This window comes from Loxodonta africana, chromosome 4 (assembly GCF_030014295.1).
Source record: "Loxodonta africana isolate mLoxAfr1 chromosome 4, mLoxAfr1.hap2, whole genome shotgun sequence".
Lineage (NCBI taxonomy): Eukaryota > Metazoa > Chordata > Mammalia > Proboscidea > Elephantidae > Loxodonta > Loxodonta africana.
In genome coordinates, this window is record NC_087345.1 from 99,383,507 (window position 1) to 99,406,167 (window position 22,661).

At 36.9% G+C, this 22,661-nt stretch overlaps 1 protein-coding gene across 1 annotated transcript in view; it reads left to right on the plus strand.

The window, feature by feature from the left end:
* Positions 1-22,661, plus strand: part of ADAMTS20 (ADAM metallopeptidase with thrombospondin type 1 motif 20) — a 215,455-nt gene that overhangs the window by 180,278 nt on the left and 12,516 nt on the right. The window contains exons 32-37 of the mRNA XM_064284366.1: positions 2,874-3,074; positions 3,774-3,903; positions 4,119-4,213; positions 4,301-4,395; positions 5,266-5,399; positions 14,226-14,317. Of these exons, the coding sequence (XP_064140436.1) occupies positions 2,874-3,074; positions 3,774-3,903; positions 4,119-4,213; positions 4,301-4,395; positions 5,266-5,399; positions 14,226-14,317 (747 nt within the window). The remainder of the gene's footprint in view (positions 1-2,873; positions 3,075-3,773; positions 3,904-4,118; positions 4,214-4,300; positions 4,396-5,265; positions 5,400-14,225; positions 14,318-22,661) is intronic.

Here is a 22,661-nt window from a genome sequence, read left to right on the forward strand (position 1 = left end):
TTATAATCATTTATTTTTGTAAAGTTGGCAGTGATATCTCTTCTTTCATTTCTGATTTGATAATTAGTTTCTCTCTCTCTCTCTCTTTTAATCAGTCTGCATAAAGGTTTGTGAATTTTTTTGACCTTTTCAAAACCAACTTTTATTTAGTTTATTTTCTCTATTTGTTTTCTATTTCATTTATTTCTGCTTTAATCTTAATAATTAATTTTCTTCTGTTCACTTTGCTTTACTTTTTATTATTTCTTAAAGTAGAAGTTTAGATTATTTATTTGAGATGGTTCTTTTTTTTTAATCCAGTCATTTGAAGCTATAAATTTTCCTCTAAGCACTACTTTTGCCGCTTTCCATAAGTTTTTGTATATTTTGTATATAAGTTTTTGTATATTTTAGGTTTCATTCATCCCAAAGTATTTTCTAATATCACTTGTGATATTTCCTTTGACCCATTGGTTATTTAGTAGCACGTTGTTTAATTTCCACATGTTTATGAATTTATAAAATTTTCTTTTGTTATTGATTTAGACTTTTATTCCATTGTGGTTGGAAAGCATACTTTGTCTGATTTCCATCTTTTTAAATTTACTGAGGTTCGTTCACTGGCACAGCATATAGTCTATCCTGGAAAATTTTATTGCTATTTGTTTGCTGTTTTCTTAAATATTTCTATAAAGCCTGACATGTGGTCATCAAAGTCTCTGCTCAGTTAGTTTAGTGATCAGCTAATGATTGAAGAGTCATTTATTTTCGTACAGAACTTAAGATCAGGTAGAACTGAGAGTATAGGTGTTTCTTAGGTATTTCCGGAGCTTGCATACAGCCCTGGGGATGCCCGTATTCCTGTGCATGTACATGGCCTTCTAGATACCCAAGAATATATCAAAGTTTTTCGAAGCTCCTGTGGGCATCTCATTCCCCAGCTTTTCCTTTTAAGCTTTTTGGCTAGCCTGTTATTTGCTCCACCAGTTACCCATTACCTGAGACAGCCTCTAAATTAAACAGTTGCACGTAGTTGTGTTTGAAAAACGCCCTTAGGAAAATGATTGTTTGCACTGAGTGAGATCAGAATCAGTTCAAATAAAGACAACCTTGAAAATGGGATCTTCCAGAAATCCACCAGACATGTAAAATAATGGCAATCTCTGGGAACTAGGCTTTGATGCAATTGTGACTGCATTGAGTCCCCCTCAGTGGTTATCACTCTGCTGGTTTTCACTGATTGCATGCTATTGGATTTCAAGCAGAGCTGGAGGGAGGAATGGGAATTGGACAAGTTAAAATGCCACAAAGCTCATTGTTCTTATGGAAATTGAGCTGTGTTTCTTGAATAAATTCTTCCTGGATCATTGCAAGACTTTGGTTAATTCTCAGAGTCTGGAAAAGTTGATTTTAATTTTTTTTGACAATTTTTAAAATTCTTTTGTGAAGGAGAGTATTTTTAGAGATCTTACCTCTGCTATTTGCATTGATGTCATCCTTCTGGAGTCAGTTTTAATTGATTAATTTTTCTCTTTGTGATAGTATTTTTCTGCTTCTTTGCATGCCAGGTAATTTTCTATTGCATGCCAGACATTATGAATTTTACCTTTTTGTTTACTGGATATTTTTGTTTTCCTGTAGGGTCACTATGAGTTGGAATCAACTCGATGCCAGTGGGTTTTTATATACGTTCTTTGAGTTTTTCTGGGATATTATTGGGAAGCAGTTTGGTCCTTTCTTGTCTTACTTTTAAGATTTGTGAAGTGAGACCAGTTCATTGCTTAGTCTAGAGTTAATTATTCCCCTATATTGTGGCAAGGCTCTTCTGAGTACTCCACTCATTGCCCTGTGTATATAAGGTTTCCAGTCTAGCTGGAAGAAATGGGCACTATACTTGGCCCTGTGTGAACATTGACACAGTAACTTCTAACCCTTTTTGTTGCTTTTTTCCCTGACCTCAGATGATAGCCTCACATGTGTGCATTGGTCAAGACTTTACTGAGCACCAAAAGGGGTCTGGGAACTCTTGGAAATTCTCTGGCCTTCTCTTTCTGCAGCAATCTCCTCTTTGGTACCCTGTCCTGAAAACTGTAGATTCCTTAGTCTTCTGAAACTCTTGACTTTGTCTGTTTAGGTTGGGGTATCCACTGGGCTCCTCTGGGTTCCCTTTCCTTGTGCCATGACTTGGAAACTCTCTCTCAAGGCAGTAAACTGAAGCAACTATGGCCTCACTTTGTTTGCTCCCAGTCTCTCAGTGATCACTGTGCTTTGTTGCCTGGTGTCCAGTGCCTTAAAAGCTGTTGTTTTACTTATTTTGTCTGGTTGTTTTGGTTGTCTCAGGTGGGAAGATAAAATCTATTTCTTGTTACTCCATTTTTGGTGGAAGCAGAAGTCTATTTGTCCATTTTTTTGGCTGGGATTTAATTTATATATAAATCACTTACTTATTTTAGTCAGATCATGTTAGATGTCCCATTATATATAGTAAAATAAATGCATCCCAAATTATACTTAGTTGCTAGACTATAGTTAAAGCTAATAAACGTTCTTTATTTTTTAAAAAAAAAAATCCCTAATAAGCTTCATTTTTCCAAAGTTGTGCCTATTGAAAGATAAAGTTTTATTCAATCAAGATATTCTTGGTAGTGTAATGGGAAAAAGCACAGGCACTACAGATAGAGAATCTGGGTCCTTCCATTTATTGTTAACAACTCTGGGAAAGTTGCCTAATGTCTCCAAACCCTTGTTTTTGTCTATAAAGTGAGAGTAATAAAAATGGGATTATTCTAGGGATGGCATTACATACAGTATAATAAGCACGAGTGTGGAGATACTTAGGCCAGATGACTGAATTTAAGGATATGTTCTTCTCCTTGTAAATTTGTATTTTTTAGTGTGCAGATAACTGTGGATTTAGTCACCAACAAAGGATTACATATTGCATTGGGATCCGGCCTACTAAGAAAAATAAGCTCCATCAGCTTCGGCCTATAGGCTATCGAGAATGCCCTGTGCTGCCTTCCCCTCAGGTTTACAAATGCAATTTTAGAAGCTGTTTGCACATGGTCACTTGGAAAGTTGGAAAATGGAGCAAGGTCAGTGAATTTAAAACCTCATTGAGTCTTTCTAGCTGTAGGATACCTGGTCATCTGCGTGTCTAACTAGATCCTCATGGTTGTCTCATACCCCTGTTGTCTAAAAACTGCTTTCTCAGTTGTTTGTATGTCTTATCTTCCTTTCTATGCTTGCTATATCCTTCTTGTAAAAAGAGGCCACAACTGATACTTATTTCTATTCCTCAGAGAGCCTTACACAGTGGCTTGCACTTTGAATAAATGTCTAAGAAATATTTATTGTCTAAGTGAACAAGTAAATGAAGCTAATATATGAGTGACAAAAATTATTTGGAATTGTATTTCATTCCCAATTTACTTGATGAAAACCAAATAAATATTGGCCTGCAATATTACCATATAAATCAATAAGAACAAACTCTCAGTTTTCTTAATATCCATCATCAATTAAGGTTTATTAAGTATTTACAATGTACGGTTGATATAACTGCACAAAATAAATAAAAGGAAGCCCGTAATTGAGAAATAGTAGAGTCAGGCTTATGCCTAAGGATTTCCTCCACCTGTGACTGTCCAGCCTCCAGAGTATTTTAACATCTACATTCTGTCCATTGACCATCATTTTGTTCAAAAAGGGCCTAGTCTGAGAGGAAGAAGCATGGGTTTACTGGCCTTATTATCCAGGATCTAGTTTACCTTCACTATTTATTCTGCTCACAGTGCTCAGTGACTTGTGGAGTTGGGATAATGGACAGAAGAGTGGAATGCATGGCTGAAAATGGTTGGTCCAGCGACTTATGCTTAACACATTTAAAACCAAATGCTCAAAAGAAATGTTATGTCGATGACTGTAAGTATTAGATTTCAAAAATCTACCTACCACCTGAGCGTTCCCAAAGCATTTTAGTTTAAATTTAAAAAGTAAATATTTGTAGTAGTTGTATACTCTGTGAAGCAAAGTATACAGATTTTCAGAAGGTAGCAATATTTTTATCATCGAGGCAAGTCCGTTCTGTGTTTTTAGTTTGTTTGGTGCTGATAAGTTGTATTCACTTGTCGTTGAAGGCAAAACATTTACCAGCTGCAAAGAAATCCAAGTGAGAAACAACATTACGAAGGATGGTGAATATTACCTTAACATTAAGGGAAGAATAATAAAGGTATTATGAAAATGGTTTCTACTTGATTTTAACATTGACCATTGCCTTTTGAAGAAGCTGTTCTAGATGTTTGCATTTTTCTTTTAGATTCATTGTGCAGGTATGCAGTTGGAGAATCCCAAGGAATATGTATCATTGGTCAAAGGTGAAGAAGACAACTTTTCTGAAGTATATGGCTTTAGGTATAAGTTGTTTTTTGGACTATCTGCACATTTTTTATAATGTCCCTGGGTGATGTAAACGGTTTGCACTGGGCTACTAGTCTAAAGTTGGTGGTTCAAACCCACCTAGTATGCACCATAGAACAAAGCCCTAGCAATCTGTTTCTATAATCATTAAAAAAAAAAAAAAAAAAAAACCAGGTGCCATCGAGTGGATTCTGACCCATAGTGACCCTACAGGACATAGTAGAACTGCCCCATAAAGTCTCTAAGGAGCACCTGGTAGATTTGAACTGCTGAGCTTTTGGTTAGCAGCCATAGCTCTTAACCACTATGCCACCAGAGTTTCTGTAAACAATACAACCAAGAAACTCAGGTGAAGCACTTTTATTCTGTCACATATGGGATTGCCATGAGTTAGAATTGAATCAATGGTAGTGGGTTTTTGGGTTTTGGTGCATTTTATGGTCCTTAAAAGAACTAGAAGTTCCAGCCTTTGGAGTAATTATTGAATAGCTCACATGGGGACAAGTAATTCAGAAGCAGGTGAAAATATTAGGACCTAAGCCAGACATTGTTCATACATAATAAAGAGATGAGTGTTAACATGTGCTCACAGAGTGATTGTGTGTATTTTCAGAAATTAAATTAATTCCAGTAGCAAGAGGTAGGAGGATTATAACTGAATTATTTTTCCACAAACTAGTCCTGAATTTCAGATTGAGAGTTTTATATGCCAATCTTGAGTGATTTTTAGTCCTTTCCCATTTAACTTACTGACACCGTAATATTAAAGAGCAGAAGTGTGTCTTTTACCTCGCGACTTCTAAAATCTACATTATGGCCTAAGAACCACATCAAAAATATAAAAATATTCTGATATTAATACAGATTACAAAATCCATATGAATGCCCTTTCAATGGGAGTAGGAGGCAAGACTGTGATTGTAAAAATGACTACCTGGCAGCTGGATATACTGTCTTCAGCAAAATAAGAATTGACCTCACTTCTATGCAAATTAAAAGTAAGTGCATACTTTCTGTTTGTGAAATGAAAAGCCTCCATTTGTTATGAAAGCCTAGCAAGGTACCAGTGTATGTGATAGTGTATATAAATATAGAAACACCTAAAAAAAAAAACCAGTGCCGTTGAGTCGATTCCGACTATAGGTCCCTATAGAGGGACCTAACATTGTGCAATAATTATTTAAAAAATATTTTTAAGTCATTAGCTATATATTTCACATGCAATGACATGGATCATGGGAACGCTTAATATAATGCAATGGTAATGACATGGATAAGATCCTACTCTACTAAGACAAAACACTCTACCTTAAAAATCCCAACGAAATTAAGGATAAGGAAGTTACCATACCCAACATACTTGTGTAAGTTTTTTAGGGAATTTAAGGTAATAATTAACATTAATTTCATATTACAATTGACTAAGTATTTTAATATACATTTGAAACTCCCTATATACATTTTCAACTCTATCTCTCTTTTCCTTCCTCAAACTTGTATTGCAAAAACTTGGCATTGGTTAAATTAAACCTTTCACACACTCTGCTCCTGCAACATGGAGTGGAATGTGGCAAATAATACACAGCCATGCTGACTGACATAAATTTAAATGCATGACTACTAAATACTTAAATGGGCCATTAATGCTGCTGAGTAACTCTTCCACTTCTCTAGTGCCTTGCCACTCACCTAAATGTCTAACTCATACCTTCTTCTCTAGCCTCAGATTTCTAAAATTTCTAACACTTGTACTCTAATAACTCATTGCTGATGATCTTATTTCCAATTTCATGGAGAAAAAAAAAAAAACTCAAAAAGGAATTTCCACAAGCTTCCACAATCACATTTATCCAACTACGTAAATCTTTATAAATCTTTACTCATACACTTTGCTTTTCTCCTATTCCTGTGGATGAATTGTCCACACTTCCACATAAGGAAAACCCCTCCTTCTGCTGTGCTCTAGACTCATTGCCTTTACCTCACTCAAGAGCATAATTTCAGCAAATTCTTCTTTCTCTTTTACATCATCAATTTTTCTTCTCCGATGAATCATTTACATCCTGCCTAGAGAAACAGGCTTTATTATTTTTTTAATCTTAATTAAAAAGAAATCCTCTTGAGCCCCTTGCCTCTGGCCACTGTTCAATTTCTGTTTCCCTTCACAATAAAATTTCTTAAATTATATATTACTCCCAGTCTCCAATTTCTCTTCTCTTATGCTTACCTGAACTCATTTTAATCTGTCTCTTATTCATATCACTCACAGGAAACAGTCCTTATCAAAATCATCAATAACTCCGATTTTCCTAAATTCAATGCTAAATTCTTGGTTTTCGTCTTACTTGACCCATCAGAAGTATTTGGTTTCCAGGACACCACACTATTCTGGTTTTGTGCCTGTCGTGGCTACTCTGTCTCTTGTCTTTCTCAACTTTGCTGGTTCTTCTTCATCTTCCACAACACTAGATGTTGAAGAGTTTCATGACTCTCACTCCATTGGAGATTTCATTTAATTTGTAGGCTTCAAATACCATATATTAAATGACAGTTCCACACATATAGCTCCATCTTAGACTGCTATCCTGAACTCCAAAATCCAACTGTCTACTCAGCATATCCATGCGGATGTCTAATGTTGTTGTTGTTGTGTGCCATTGAGTCGATTCTGACTCATAGTGCCCTATAGGCATTTCGAGCTCAATGTATCCAAAACTGAACTTTCAAGATTTCCTGCTAAACTTGTTTCTTCTACCCCAAATTTTCCTCATTTGTAAATACCAACTAAATTCCTTCCACTTACTCTGGTTAAAATTTCACGTCACCCTAATTCCTCCTTTTTTATCACCAGCACCTGAATCTATCATCAAATCCTGTCAAGTTAATCTTCAAAATACATACCAAATCTCACAGTTTCCCACTAAATCATCTGTTAAAACCTTGATCCAAGTCCACATCATTTTTCACTTGGGTTATTATCCCCCAACTGATATTCCTGCTTTAATATTGCACCACCCTTGCCTCTCCCAACCCAGAGTCTCTTCTCAACAGAGAAGCTAAAGTAATCCTGTAAAACATAAGCCATATCATGTCTTCTGAGCACTCGTCTGCTCAAAACTCTCCAATTGTTTCCCATTCAGAGAATCTTAGAGTCTTTTCAATGGTCAGCAAAGCTTAACATCATCATCCTACCCCCATTATTATCTCTGACCTCATCACCTACCACTCCCTGTCTTGCACACTCTGCTTCAAACACAATGGCCTCTTTGTTGTTTCTTGAACACACCAAGCATGACGCAGCCTTAAAGTCTTTGAACTTAACTCTTCCAGCTGTCTGAAAATATTTTCACACAATTATTTCTATAGTTTACCCATTCATTTCCTTTGGGTCTATGCTCAAATTCACCTTCCTAATGAGAACATCCTGGACTACTCTCCACCCCTAAACTCCTTTTTCCAATCTTCATCCTTGCTTTATTTTCCCCCATAAATATCATCACTTCTACTACAGTATTTACTATATTACTTGTGTCTTCCTGGTAGAACTCGGGTTCTATCAGCCCCTGTTGCATGCACCATTGTGTTCCTAATACATGTAATGATGCCCAGTACATTATCAATTTAAGTAAATATTTGTTGAATAAAAAGTCTTAATTTTCTTTAAGAAGCTTATAGGAAAAACTTTCTGAAGAACAATCTAGAAGATAAATTGGAGATAACCAAAAAATGAGGAAAGTGAAGTTTTAAAAAATTCTGTTGTTGTTGTTTTTTAAAATGTACACATCAAGACATACACCAATTCAACAGATTCTATATGTACAATTCAGTGACATTGATTACATTCTTTAAGTCGTACAACAATTCTCAGCCTCCTTTTCTGAATTATTCCTCCACCATTAACATGAACTCTTTGTCCCCTAAGTTTCTTCTCTAAATTTTGGAGTTGCTGTTGTCAATTTAATCCCATACAGATAGGCAGATACTCTTTACTAATTAAGCTAAACTATTGTTTAAAGACCCCCCATGCATTGGTCATTTTGTCGTACAGTGGGGGCTTCTATGCTGCTATGATGCTGGAAGCTATGCTGCTGGTATTCAAACACCAGCAGGGTCACCGATGGCAGACAGGTTTCAGCTGAGCTTCTAGACTAAGACAGACTAGGAAGAAGGGCTCAGCGGTCTCCTTCTGAAAAAAGTTAACCAGTGAAAACCTTATGAATCACAGCAGAACATTGTCTGATATAGTGCCAGAGGATGAGCCCCTCATGTTGGAAGGGGCTCAAAAGATGACTGGGGAATAGCTGCCTCTTCAAAGTAGAGTCAACCTTAATGATGTAGATGGAGTCAAGCTTTTGGGACCTTCATTTGCTGATGCAGCACGACTCAAAATGTGAAGAAACAGCTGCAAACATTCATTAATAATCAGAACCTGGAATGTACGAAAGAATTTAGAAATATTGGAAATCGTCAAAAATGAATTGGAAAGCATAAACATCGATATCCTAGGCATTAGTGAGCCGAAGTGGACAGGTATTGGTCCTTTTGAATTGTACAATCATACAGTCTACTGTGCAGGGAATGACAACTTGAAGTGGAATGGCATTGCATTCACCATCAAAAAGAACAATTCAAGATCTATCCTGAAGTACACTGCTGTCAGTGATAGGATAATATCCATACTCCTACAAGGGAGACCAGTTAATACTACTATTACTCAAATTTACCCACCAACCACTAAGGCCAAAGATGAAGAAACTGAAGATTTTTACCAACTTCTGCAGTCTGAAATTGATCTAACACATAATCAGGATACACTGATAATTACTGGTGATTGGAATGCAAAAGTTGGAAACTAAGAAGAAGGATCGGTAGTTGGAAAATATATGGCCTTGGTGATAGAAACGATGCCAAAGATCACATGATTGAATTTTGCAAGACCAATGACTTCATTGCAAATACCTTTTTCCCCCAACATAAACAGTGATTATATACACGTGGGCCTTGTCAGATGGAATACACAGGAATCAAATAGACTACATCTGTGGAAAGAGATGATGGAAAAGCTCACTATTATCAGTCAGAAAAAGGTCAGGGGCCAACTGTGGAACAAACCATCAATTGCTCATAAGCAAGTTCAAGTTGAAATTGCAGAAAATTAGAACAAGTTCATGAGAGCCAAAGTATGACCTTGAGTATATTCCACCTGAATTTAGAGACCATCTCAAGAATAGATTTGATGTATTGAACACTAATGACCGAAGACCAGGTGAGTTGTGGAATGACATCAAGGATATAGTACATGAAGAAAGCAAGAGGTCATTAAAAAGACAGAAAAGAAAGAAAAGACCTAACTGAATGTCAGAAGAGACTCTGAAACTTGCTCTTGAATGTCGAGTAGCTAAAGCAAAAGGAAAAAAATATTAAGTAAAAGAGCTGAAAAGAAGATTCCAAAGGGCGGCTCTCAAAGACAAAGTAAAGTATTATGATGACATGCGCAAAGACCTGGAGATAGAAAATAAAAAGAAGAACACACTCAACATTTCTCAAGCTGAAAGAGCTGAAGAAAAAATTCAAGCCTTGAGTTGCAATAGTACAGGATTCTGTGGGGGAAAATGTTAAACTACACAGGCACCGTCTAAAGAAGATGGAAGGAATACGCAGAGTCACTATACCAAAAAGAATTGGTCAATATTCAACCATTTCAGGAGGTAACATATGATCGGGAACCAGTGGCACTGAAGGTAGAAGTCCAAGCTGCACTGAAGGCACTGGTGAAAAACAAAGCTCTGGGAATTGACAGAATACCAGCTGAGATGTTTCAACAAACAGATGCAGTGCTGGAAGTGCTCGCTCGTCTATGCCAAGAAATTTGGAAGACAGCTACCTGGCCAACCAACTGGAAGAGATCCGTATTTATGCCTAATCCCAAGAAAGGTGATCCAACCGAATGTGGAAATTATCCAACAATATCATTAATATCACACGCAAGCAAAATTTTGCTGAAGGTCATTCAAACGCGGCTGTAGTAGTATAGTGACAGAGAATTTCCAGAAATTCAAGCTAGATTTAGAAGAGGACATGGAACTAGGGATATAATTGCTGATGTCAGATGGATCCTGGCTGAAGGCAGAGAATACCAGAAAGATGTTTACCCGTGTTTTATTGACTATGCTGAGGCATTCGACTTTGTGGATCCTAACAAATTATTGGGTAATGTTCCGAGAATGGGAATTCTAGAACACTCAATTGTGCTCATGAGGAATCTGCACATGTATCAAGAGGCAGTCATTTGAACAGAACAAAGGGATACTGCATGTTTTAAAATCAGGAAAGTTGTGCATCAGGGTTGTATCCTTTCACCATATATATTCAGTCTGTATGCCGACCAAATAATCCAAGAAGCTGGACTATATAAAGACCAGATCATCAGGACTGGAGGAAAACTCATTAAAAACATGCGTTATAAAGATGACACAGCCTTGCTGGCTGAAAGTGAAGAGGACTTGAAGCACTTACTGATGAAGGTCAAAGACTACAGCCTTCAGTATGAATTACACCTCAACATAAAGTAAACAAAAATTTTCACAATTGGACCAATAAGCAACATCATGATAAATGGAGAAAAGATTGAAGTTGTCAAGGATTTCATTTCACTTGGATTCACAATCAACACTCATGGAAGCAGCAGTCAAGAAATCAAAAGGTGCACTGTATTGGGCAAATCACCTTCAAAAGACCTCTTTAAAGCATTGAAAAGCAAAGGTGTCACCTTGAGGACTAAGGTGTGCCTGACCCAAGCCCTGGTGTTTTTAATCACCTCGTATGCATGTGAAAGCTGGACAATGAATAAGGAAGACCAAAGAAGAATTGACACCTTTGAATTGTGGTGTTGGCGAAGAATATTGACTATACCATGGACTGCCAAAAGAACGAACGAATCAGTCTTGGAATAAGTACAACCAGAATGCTCCTTAGAAGCAAGGATGGCGAGACTATGTGTCACATACTTTGGACATACTCTCGGGAGAGATCAGTCAGTCCCTGGAGAAGGACATCATGCTTCATAAAGTAGAAGGTCGTCGAAAAAGAGGAAGACCCTCAACGAGATGGATTGACACAGTGGCTGCAACAATGGGCTCAAGCATAGCAACAATTGTGAGGAATGTTTCGTTCTGTTGTGCACAGGGTCATTATGAGTCAGAATTGACTCGATGGTACCTAACAACAACATTCTTTAAAGAAGACTTCAGGAGGTATTTTTGGTTTGAGGTTTAAAGATTATCACAGGACAATAGTTTTGGGATTTCATCCAGCCTTGATGGCTCCAAAAAGCCTGGATTCCAGGAAAATTTGAAATTCTGTTCATCAGGGAAAATGAATTTTGGCAAGAGGGAACAGCATGAACAAAATAATGAAAGAGTAAAGCATCTTAGTGCCATCAAAGGATAAAAATTAATTCAGTTTAGTCTAAACATAAGTGGGGTTTGAGGATGGTATCTGGAGAAGGACATCATGCTTGGTAAAGTAGAAGGTCTCAGAAAAAAGGAAGACCCTTAACGAGATGGATTGACACAATGGATGCAACAATGAGCTCAAACATAGCAATGATTGTGAGGATAGCACTAGAACCAGGCAACGTTTTGTTCTGTTATACACAGGGTCACTATGAGTTGGAACCAACTTGACAGCACTTAACAACAACAACATCTTGTGAAAGAAGTTCCCAAGAATCAGATAATGAAGGGAAATGTATACAAAACAAAGAAATTGAATTTTATCTTGTAAGTTACTGGAGCCATTTGGTAAAAGTATAAGCAGAAGAGAGAAAAGATTTGGTAAAGGGAAAACAAATTGTGTCCATGAAGCTGATTAGGAAGTTAATGTAATAATTCAGGTAGAGAGTTATGAGGGCCTGAATTAAGGTCATGGTCATGACAGAGAGATTTGAAAAATTCGAAGAGGTATATTCTGTAGGATTTGCTAACTGATGTGATGTGGAATATTTGAAAATATTTCCAAAGTAACCGGGTGGATAGAGAGTGGTATTATTCAATGAGATAAAAAAATACAGAATGGAAACAAGTTTGGAGAAAATGATAATACATTTAGCTTTGAAATGCTAAATTAGAGGAATCTGTGAGTCATTCCTGTTATGTCCAATAGGTGTTTGATATATGTTCTGGAACTCATCAGAATCAGCTGGACTGGATATATACTTGAGAGTCATAATTGCATAATTGGTTCTTGGAACTAAGGGTGTTGACTGGTATGTGCTTTCAGGGGAGATAGTCAGAAAGGATGATTTGAAATTTATGCCTCTGCTTTGCCCCAGATCAACACTTAAGTGTTATCCATAAACAGTGGGGTATGAATAAATGTTTAACAACCAGCTCTCTAGAAAAAAAAAGTCTGATTTGTAGTATTTCCCATTTCCATGGTGCACATATCCCTACCATAGATGGTTTCAAGCTACCAACATGGCCTCACTGTACAAGGAGTTGGGAAGGGATTCACAGAATCGACTCTTAAGAACTGATACAGGTTGGCTCCAGCACACCACTGAAGGCTTCCTGCTTTTGGAAACTGCCCCTGGATATATGATAGATCCCTCCCAAAATGTTACGTATGGAGATTGCCTCCAGGGGACTGGCATCATCATGGGGCATGCAGCAATCTTTCAATCTTCTCGGAAAGTAAAGCAATTGGAAACAATGGCACTTTATTGTGATATTATTTAAATGATTCAGCCATGAAGAAGCTATTGGATCTGTTCATTTTTAGGGGTCTTTTTGACCTGTTCTTGAGTCATTGATTCTATTTTTAATCCTTTATATTGATTCTCCAGTACAACAGCCAATCGGGAGATTTTGCTTGCACACACTCTTGCCACATTCTTATGTTGTTTCCATGGTTGCCAGTAGACTATGCTTCCTAGAAGAAAATTTGTCTCATTTTTGACAAGGAATTTTACAAGGTCCATGAGAACATGTTTCTGACAAGATGGAAAAATGTAAGCTAGATAAGTGATAGCATACTTAGATTTATAGCTCATTAAAAAGTCATGTCCAAGAGATACTTAATAACATTGATAAAAATAAGAGATGTAGCTGATGGTTTGCCACAAGTTAGCAAAAGTAAAATGGAAAATAATAACAATAATAATGATATGAGAAACAAAAGAAATGAACATGCTTTTTAGCTCTATGTTTTTGAGTATCCTATACGGATTGATATATATGCTGTATAGGGTCGCTATGAGTTGGAATCGACTTGATGGTAGTGGGTTCTTTGTTTTGGAGCCCTGGTGGCACTGTGGTTAAGAACTTGGCTGCTAATCAAAAGGCTGGCAGTTTGAATCCACCAGCTTCTTCTTGGAAACCCTATGCAACAATTTTACTTTGTCATTTAGGGTCGCTATGAGTCAGAATCCACTCGATGGCAACGGTTTTTTGTTTTTTTTTTTTTTGGTACTTATGTATTACTTTCATATAATTTTTTAAATCTTTAAATAATTTTTTTCTTCAGTGGTTTTCCTTCTGACCCTACTTCATTTATTTTCTTTGATATAAAGTAATTATTTAGTTTTGAAATCTTCTAATTACAGCTATACCTGTCATTTCTTATGGAAATTTATGAGATGAATGTTTTAGTACTAAAGAAAATTTATGTATTGACAGCCTGTGCTAAATACTGTAATTATGAAACAATTTTTATTTAAAAATTTGAATGAAAAATATATTTAAGAAAAGATGAAAACTGCAAGTTTTTCAGTGAAGATTGCAATACAGCCCTAATGCTAAAGAGTTTCAATTATTATTTTCTAGCTACAGACCTTCTTTTTTCCCAGACCATATTTGGAAAAGCAGTTCCATTTGCCACAGCTGGAGATTGCTATAGTGCTGCCAGATGTCCACAGGTATTTGTTTGATTTTTCCCTCACTATAAAAAAATAATCAATGCTGTTTCTTTTCATGCATTTTCTTGGCCAGAACGTTGCAAAAAAAAAAAAAAAGTAAATGAAAAGCTGTCTATACGCATTTTACTTGGAAAGGTTATAGATAAACTTTGGAGAAAACGCATCTTTGCCAAGTTCACATTTGTTTGAGAGGGTGTGCAACAAAAATTTTAATTTATTCAGGCCCTATTTTTCCTCCCATGGTGCATTATCATTTTAATCTTTCCACCTAAAAAAACCAAAAAAACCCAGTGCCATCGAGTCGATTCCGACTCATCCATGGAAACGAATAGACATGCATTACCAGGTAAAGCAACGGATCAAAAGCCTGTGACTTTCATATGCTGCTGCTAACTTGGTTTGTATTGGCTTTCTGGGTTTGTAACATTCCCAGCTAATTTTCCAGCACCTGTGAAATAGTACATTTCCATTTCTTTATTCTTGTTTATGTTCTTTATTTTCAGAGTTCTCTTGCCACACTTTTATGTCATTTCAATGGTTGCCAGTAGACTATGCTTCCTAGGAGAAAGTTTGTCTTATTTTTGACAAGGAATTTTACAAAGTGCATGAGAACAACATGTTTCCGATATGATGGAAAAATGTAAGCTAGATGAGTGATAGCATACTTAGATAGATTTATAACTTACTAAAAAGTCATGCCCAAGAGATACTTAATAACATACTGATAAAAATTTGAAGAGATGTAGCTGATGGTTTGCCACAAATCACTCTTTTGGGAATTTCCCATTGACAATTTTCATCATATGACATAGAAGGATGCTTATAGTAGGTATAGAGAGTATTTGCTATATTAGAAAAGGATAATTAAAAGACATTCTCAAGAAACACTAGAACTATATGCTAAAGCCAGTAAGAAAAAAAAAAAAAACTAACAAGAATAAGTATGTTGTTAGTTGTTAGGTACTGTTGAGTCCGTTCTGACTCTACTGGCCCTATGTACAGCAGAACAAAAAACTGCCCAGTCCTGCACCTCGCTCACAATCATTGCTATATACTATAGAGTACATAGTATAGAATAAGTATAGAGCTCTTAATTTAGGCCCAGAATCTCAAACATAATCTGGCAATGTCATATGAAAAAGTCCTAGACATTTTAGTCAACTGCCATGAGTTCAGTATGAGCCATGCACAGCATGGAGTGATTCCTAAATAACCTAATAGAATCGTAAGGTGCATTTACAAAAGCAGAGTGTTGAAATCAGGACATTCATTTGTACTTGACACTGGACTATTATACTCAATTTTGAGTTTTTATCTTTAAAAGATAAATTTTAATCTATCTAGGAGTAGGAGGAGGCGATTGGGGAAAAAAGGAGTTTTGAAATCATGTCACATAAGGAAAATAAAGAAGGTACCCAGGCTAAGAGTAATAGGTTAGGAAAACTGTTTTAAAGGACTGCCATGAAGGAGGACTAAAATCATTCTGTGTTACTGTAAAAAACCCATTGCCATCAAGTCAACTGTGACTCTTGTGACCCTATAGGACATAGTAGGACTGTCCCATAGAGTTTCCAAGGCTGTAATCTTTAAGGAAGCAGCCACATCTTTTGCCCATGGAGCAGCTGGTGCATTCGAACCACTGACATTTCAGTTTGCAGCTGAGCTCTTAACCACTGCACCACCAGGGTGTTTGTGTTACTGTAGGAGGCCTTAAGAGGGCGACAGGGTCCATGTAGCTCCTCAAGTTGCCATTCCAGAAGCACTTTCTCTCTTGCCTATACTTTTAAAGGCAGGTAACTTTGCAGAGGATGTGTGTATTCTGACTGAAACTTTGATGCTGATTGGCTCTATCCATGTCCATCTTTCTACTTCCCAATTCCTTACTTCACTCATACTCAAGATCAATAACTACCTCTCAGGTGGAGAGTCTCTGATCGACTATCTTCCATTGAGTTCCATTCCCAGGACTGTTCTTCCCTGGCTGAGCTCCCCCTTCTGAAGGCTTGCACTGAGTATCTGTTTCTTCAACTATATAACAGGATTATCCAGTTTACTTGCTCAAGATATTGTAAAAAAAAGAAATTGAGTTACGCTGAAATTGGAGAAAGGAAGTTAGGTACAAATGGAAATAACTATTCCATCATTTAAAAACCTGACTATGCTGACACCTCTGATTCTGATTTCATGCTTACCAAGAAATATTCTATTTATAATAGTTGGCATTTTGTTAGGATATTTCCTGTGATGAGAAGGTCCTGGAGAAAGTCAGAGGCAGGACCAGCAATAAAATGCTACTCTCTGCCTGTGAGGGTGAAATGCTTTCCTCACATGGTTCTTTAGGCATTTCTGGAATGCAGAGCTCTGTTTCCAAAATTAGATGTTATCTGGCATAGGTATATTCTGCCTATGTATATATATACTCATCTATATGCAGTCTGTATTCATCTGCCAGCGTTTACTATTACCAAAAATACAAACTACCCAAGTATTTGTGGAGACGCTGTGTCAAATACATAAACCAGATTTTGTGTCAAGTTACACATTTGCATGAATACTCTCCAGATGTTTAATGTCACAGAAAGAACATATTCTTTTGTTTGAGATTCATCAAAACCCCATTCTCAGTGTTTGCATATGACAAGGCACCCTGGGACATGAATGCTAAAAAATGAATGGACACATATGGTGATCCTTAGGGAAAATAAACTTTGCCACATTGTAATATATTAAAGTTAAGGAGTGTGATATGACTTTAGAATACATATGTCAAAAGTGAAGTAAAGTAAAATGCTCTGTACTTTTCACAGAGCTACAAAAATTAAAAACAAACTGAATCTCTCTTGCTAATTTGTAATTAATATTTGATTACTTGACTTAATGGATTCAATTGTGTCCCCCCAAAATATGTATCAACTTGGTTAGGCTATGTGTGGTTGACCTCCATTTTGTGATTTCCCTATGTGTTATAGGTCATAATCTCTGCCTGTGGTTAAAAAGGATTACAGTGGTATCTTAGTTATCCAGTGCTGCTATAACAGAAATACCACAAGTGGATGGCTTTAAGAAAGAGAAGTTTATTTTCCCACAGTAAAATACCCTAAAAGTCCAAATTCAGGGTGTCAGCTTCAGGGGAAGGCTTTCTCTCTTTGTTGGCTCTGGAGAAAGGTCCTTGTCCTCAATCTTCCACTGGTTGAGGAGCTTCTCAGATGCAGGGACCTCAGGTCCAAAGGACACACTCTGCTCCTGGCGCTGCTTTCTTGGTGGTACGAGGTCCCCAACTCTCTGGTTGCTTCCCTTTCCTTTTATCTCTTGAGAGATAAAAGGTGGTACCGGCCGCACCCCAGGGAAACTCCCTTTACATTGGATCAGGGAGGTGAACTGAGTAAGGGTGGTGTTACAATCCCACCCTAATCCTCTGAACATAAAACCACAATCACAAAATGGAGGAGAACCACACAACACTGGGAATCACGGCCCAACCAAGTTTTTTGGGGAGGACAGAATTCAGTCCATGACAGGTGGGATGTAACACTCTTGTTCAGGTCATGCCCCTGATCCAATATAAGGGGAGTTTCCCTGGGGTGTGGCCTGCACCACCTTTTATCTCTCAAGAGATAAAAGGAAAGGGAAGCAAGCAGAGAGTTGGGGGACTTCATACCACAAAGAAAGAAACACTGGGAGCAGAGCATGCCCTTTGGACCTGAGGTTCCTGCTCTGAGATGCTGCCAGACCAAGGGAATACTGATGCATCACAACTACCTTCCTCCAGAGCCGACAAAGAGAGAAAGCCTTCCCCTGGAGTTGATGCCCTGAGTTTGGACCTGTAGTCTACTCGACTGTGGGAGAGTAAACTTCTCTTTGTTAAAGTCATCCAGTTGTGGTATTTCTGTTAAAGCAGCACTAGATGACTAAAACAGTGCCAGAGAAATAATCATATTCAGCTGATGCCAGTGGTTCATGGCCAGAGTCCATTCTGAGTGTTCAGAGCAAGTTGTTAAATATTTTGAATCTGTATTTTTTATTATCAGGTGTAGTGTTATATCTCCACCTCTGTATCTGTCTATCATCATCATCTATCAGATATGCCCTCTTGATTATGTTGTCTACCCACTGCCGTTGAATCTATTCTGACTCATAACGACCCTATAGGACAGAGTAGAACTGCCCCATAGAGTTTTCTTTTTCCTTAATTGCTTTTGTCAATTTTCTCTTATTAAATAAGATAAACTAAATATGCTTTTGATGTACAGTTCTATGAATTTTAATATATGTACAGATTCATGTTTTCGACACCACAATCAGAATACAGAACAGTTATATCACCTTCCAAAAAACTTCCTTACACTCCCTATTTGTAATCAATTCCTCTCTCTCAATTCTGGCAAACTCTGTTTGCTATAGTTTTGCCTTTTCTAGGATGCCATATAAATGGAATCATATAGTGTATAATACTTTGAAATTGAATTCTTTCACACGACATAATGCTTTTGAGATTCATCTCCATGTTGTTTCATATATTTTTATTCTTTTTTATTGCTGAGTAGTAGTCCATCTTATGGATGTCTTTCGTTTGTTCTACAGTTTGTCCCTCCATTGAAGGTTAATGAGTTTTTTCAGCTTTTGGAGACTCCTGGAGTTTTTATTGCAACTGCATTAAATTTACAGATAACATAAATAATAAACTATGTACAACATATTTTGAAATTGTAAAACATCATAATATAATGTGCACACATAAACCAATCACTCAACCCAATAAGTGGATCGTTATAACTTATATCTTCCTATATGATTCTCCTCTATTTTATATTCTTACCTACAACTGGTAGAGCCCTGGTGGCACAGTGGTTAAGAGCTCAGGCTGTTAACCGAAAGATCGGTAGTTGGAATCCACAAGCCGCTCCCTGGAAACCTATGGTGCAGTTCTACTCTGTCCTATAGGGTTGCTATGAGTTGATATTGACTTGACAGCAACGAGTTATAAGCAGAGGGAGCCACACACTAAATTTTGTCTTTATCATGCATTTGCTTTATTATTTTTGTTTGTTTTATTACTTTCCAGATGTATGTTTGGGAAGCTCTGGTGGCACAGCAGTTAAGAGCTCGGCTGCTTACCGAAACGTCCGCTGTTCGAATCCACCAGCTGCTCCTTGGAAACCCTATGGGGCAGTTTTACTCTGCCCTATAGGGTCGCTATGGGGCAGCTCTACTCTGTCGTATAGGGTCGCTATGAGTCGGAATCAATTCGACGGCACTGGGTTTCTGGGATAGGGTCGCTATGAGTCGGAATCGACTCAATGGCAATGGGTTTGGTTTTTTTGGCTATATGCATATTTACATAATATATTTTTTATTTTTGCCATTAAAAAATTATATAATGTATACTATAATATATGACTTCTCTCCCAGGATTTTGTTTCTAGAAATTTCTCTATGTCGTTGAATTTAATTGCCATTTTTTTTTTCGTTTCAACGGTATGACTTCCATTGTGTGACTATAACACAATTTATCTGTTTTCCTATTGGTAGACATTTGGATGTTTTCAGTTTCTTGTTCTATAGGAATTTTATATGAAATATAATATTGACCTATTTTCCTGACTCTGTAAATAACAGCTGAAATTACTTGAGCTTTACGATGCTTTAATATGTTGTAGGGCATGCGCCCTTCATGTGTTCAATTTTTGCTTGCTTATTCTTGGGCCGTTTTTAGTCCAAATGAGTTCTAGCTTGTCAAATTTCATGAAAAATTGTTTTTTTTTTTTTAATCAAAATTAAAGTTTTGGGGACTACTTCTAGGTCTTTCAATAAACATTATTGCTTGCTATATACTTCCTCTGTTTTACTTACCTGAAAAATCTTTGTTATGCCCACATGATTGTTAGTTTTCTCACAGTACTTTGAAGATATTACCCCACTGTCTTGTGTTTTCCATTGCTTACTTTAAAAAGTCTTTTATAAATCTAATTGTAATTCCTTTGTAAATTACCCAATCTTTTTCTCTATGAATGCTTTGAATTCTTTGTCTTTGTCAGTCTGCAATTTCACTCTGTCATTAACTTCTTTTAATTTATCAATCTTGAGATTCTGTTTGATTCTGTAATAGGAGGAAACATGTTTTTACCAGTTCTGCAAAATTCTCAGCTATTTTTTTTTTTTTTTTTTAAGCTGTCTTGCTCCCCCATTCACTCAATTTTCTCCTTCTGGAACTTTGTTTAGAAGCCAATTAGAGCTATTCATTAAATGTTACTTCATCTCTCTTATTATTTTTATTTTGTTATCTGTCTGTACTGCAATTTGGATGAATTTATTTGATCTGGATGATATTTATTGATCTATTTTCCAGTTCAATAATTCTGTCTTTATCTAATAGGTAATCTGTTGTTTAACATATTTTTCTTTTAATTTCAAATTTATATTTTTCATTTAGATAGTTTCTATTTGGGTTTTTAATAATCTCCCTGATTTTTTTTATAGTGTCTTACTACTCGCCCCTATTTTCATTCTCTCTTTTATTTCTTTAAACACATAAGCATGCTTTTTTTGAAACACTGTATTTGTTAATTCTATTATATAAAGACTAGCAGTATCTAACTTTTCTTAAAATGGGGGTCTCATATTCCTAGGGAATTTTTCTGAAAGAACTCCTTGAGACTGTGTCTGGGGTTATGTTTCTTCAGGGAGATTTGGACTTGCTTATTCTAGACATCTCCAACAAACTTTCATGGGATTTTTTTTTTTCTGGCTTATGCTTTTAGAAATATTCTAATCCTTTATGGGCCCTGGATTTATCCTGTTTCTCTTACACTTAGTGTTGAGGTAATGTTCTGTCTACTGTACTTGAGGGACTATTAAAACCCAAGGATTTGAAATAAGGATTTTTATACTTGACTTAGCAAAGTCAAAGGTAGCTTATTTCTATTTTTTTCCAAACAATACAGTTCCTTAAAACCCGTTGCCGTCGAGTCGATTCCCACTCATAGCAACCCTATATGACAAAGTAGAACTGCCCCATAGGGTTTCCAAGGAGTGCTTGGTGAATTTGAACTGCCAGCCTTTTGGTTAGCAGCTGTAGCTCTTAACCACTACACCACCAGGGTTTTCTACAAGGTTCTTAGACTGCCTTAATTCTTATCATCCCTTCATCTTATATAACTTTTGCCTAGTATTTTAATTTCATATTGTTTTATATCCTTTCCAAATTGTTGTTGGGTTGTTAGGTGCTGTTAAGTTGGCTCCAACTAAAAGTGACACTATGTACAACAGAATGAAACACTGCCAGGTTCTATGCCATCTGCATAATCATTGCTATTTGTATAGAGCCCATTGTTGCAGCCACTGTGTCAATCCATTTTATTGATGGTTTCCTTCTTTTTCTCTGACTGTCTACTTTACCAAACATGATGTCCTTCTCCAGGGACTCGTCCATCCTGATAACATGTCTAAAGTAATTGAGACGAAGGGAAGTCTTCTTATTTTAGTCATCTAGTGCTACTATAAGAGAAATACCACAAGTGGATGCCTTTGACAAAGAGAAATTTATTCTCTCACTGTCTAGTAGGCTAAAAGTCTGAATTCAGGGTGATAGCTCCAAGTAAGGCTTTCTCTCTCTGCTGGCTCTGGAGGGAAGTCCTTGTCATCAATCTTCCCTTGGTCTAGGAGCTTCTTCTCCATACAGCAACCCCAGGCCCAAAAGACACAATTTATTCCCAGCGCTGCTTTCTTACTGGTATGAGGTCCCCAACTCTCTGCTCGCTTCTCTCTTTTATATCTCAAAAGAGATTGGCTTAAAACACAATCTAATCCTGTAGATTGAGTTGTGCCTCATCAACACAACTGCCACTAATCCCATCTCATTTACATCATAGAGATAGGATTTACAACACACAGGACAATCACATCAGATAATAAAATGGTGGACAGTCACACAACACTGGGAATCATGGCCTAGCCAAATTGGTACACAAATTTTTGAGGGACACAATTCCATCCATGTCACTCCTCATCCTTGCTTCCAAGGAGCACCCTGGTTGTACTTCTTCCAGACAGATTTGTTCATTCTTCTAGCAGTCCATAGTATCTTCAAGATTCTTCACCAACACCATAATTCAAAGGAATCAAGTTCTTCTTCGGTCTTCCTTATTCATTGTCCACCTTTCACATGCATATGAGGCAACTGAAAATACCATGTCTTGGGCCAGGTGTACCTTACTCCTCAAAGGGACGTATTTGCTTTTTAACACTTTAAAGAAGTCTTTTGCAGCAAATTTGCCCAATGCAATATGTCAATTGATTTCTTGATTGCTGCTTCCACGGCCATTGATTGTGGATCCAAGTAAAATGA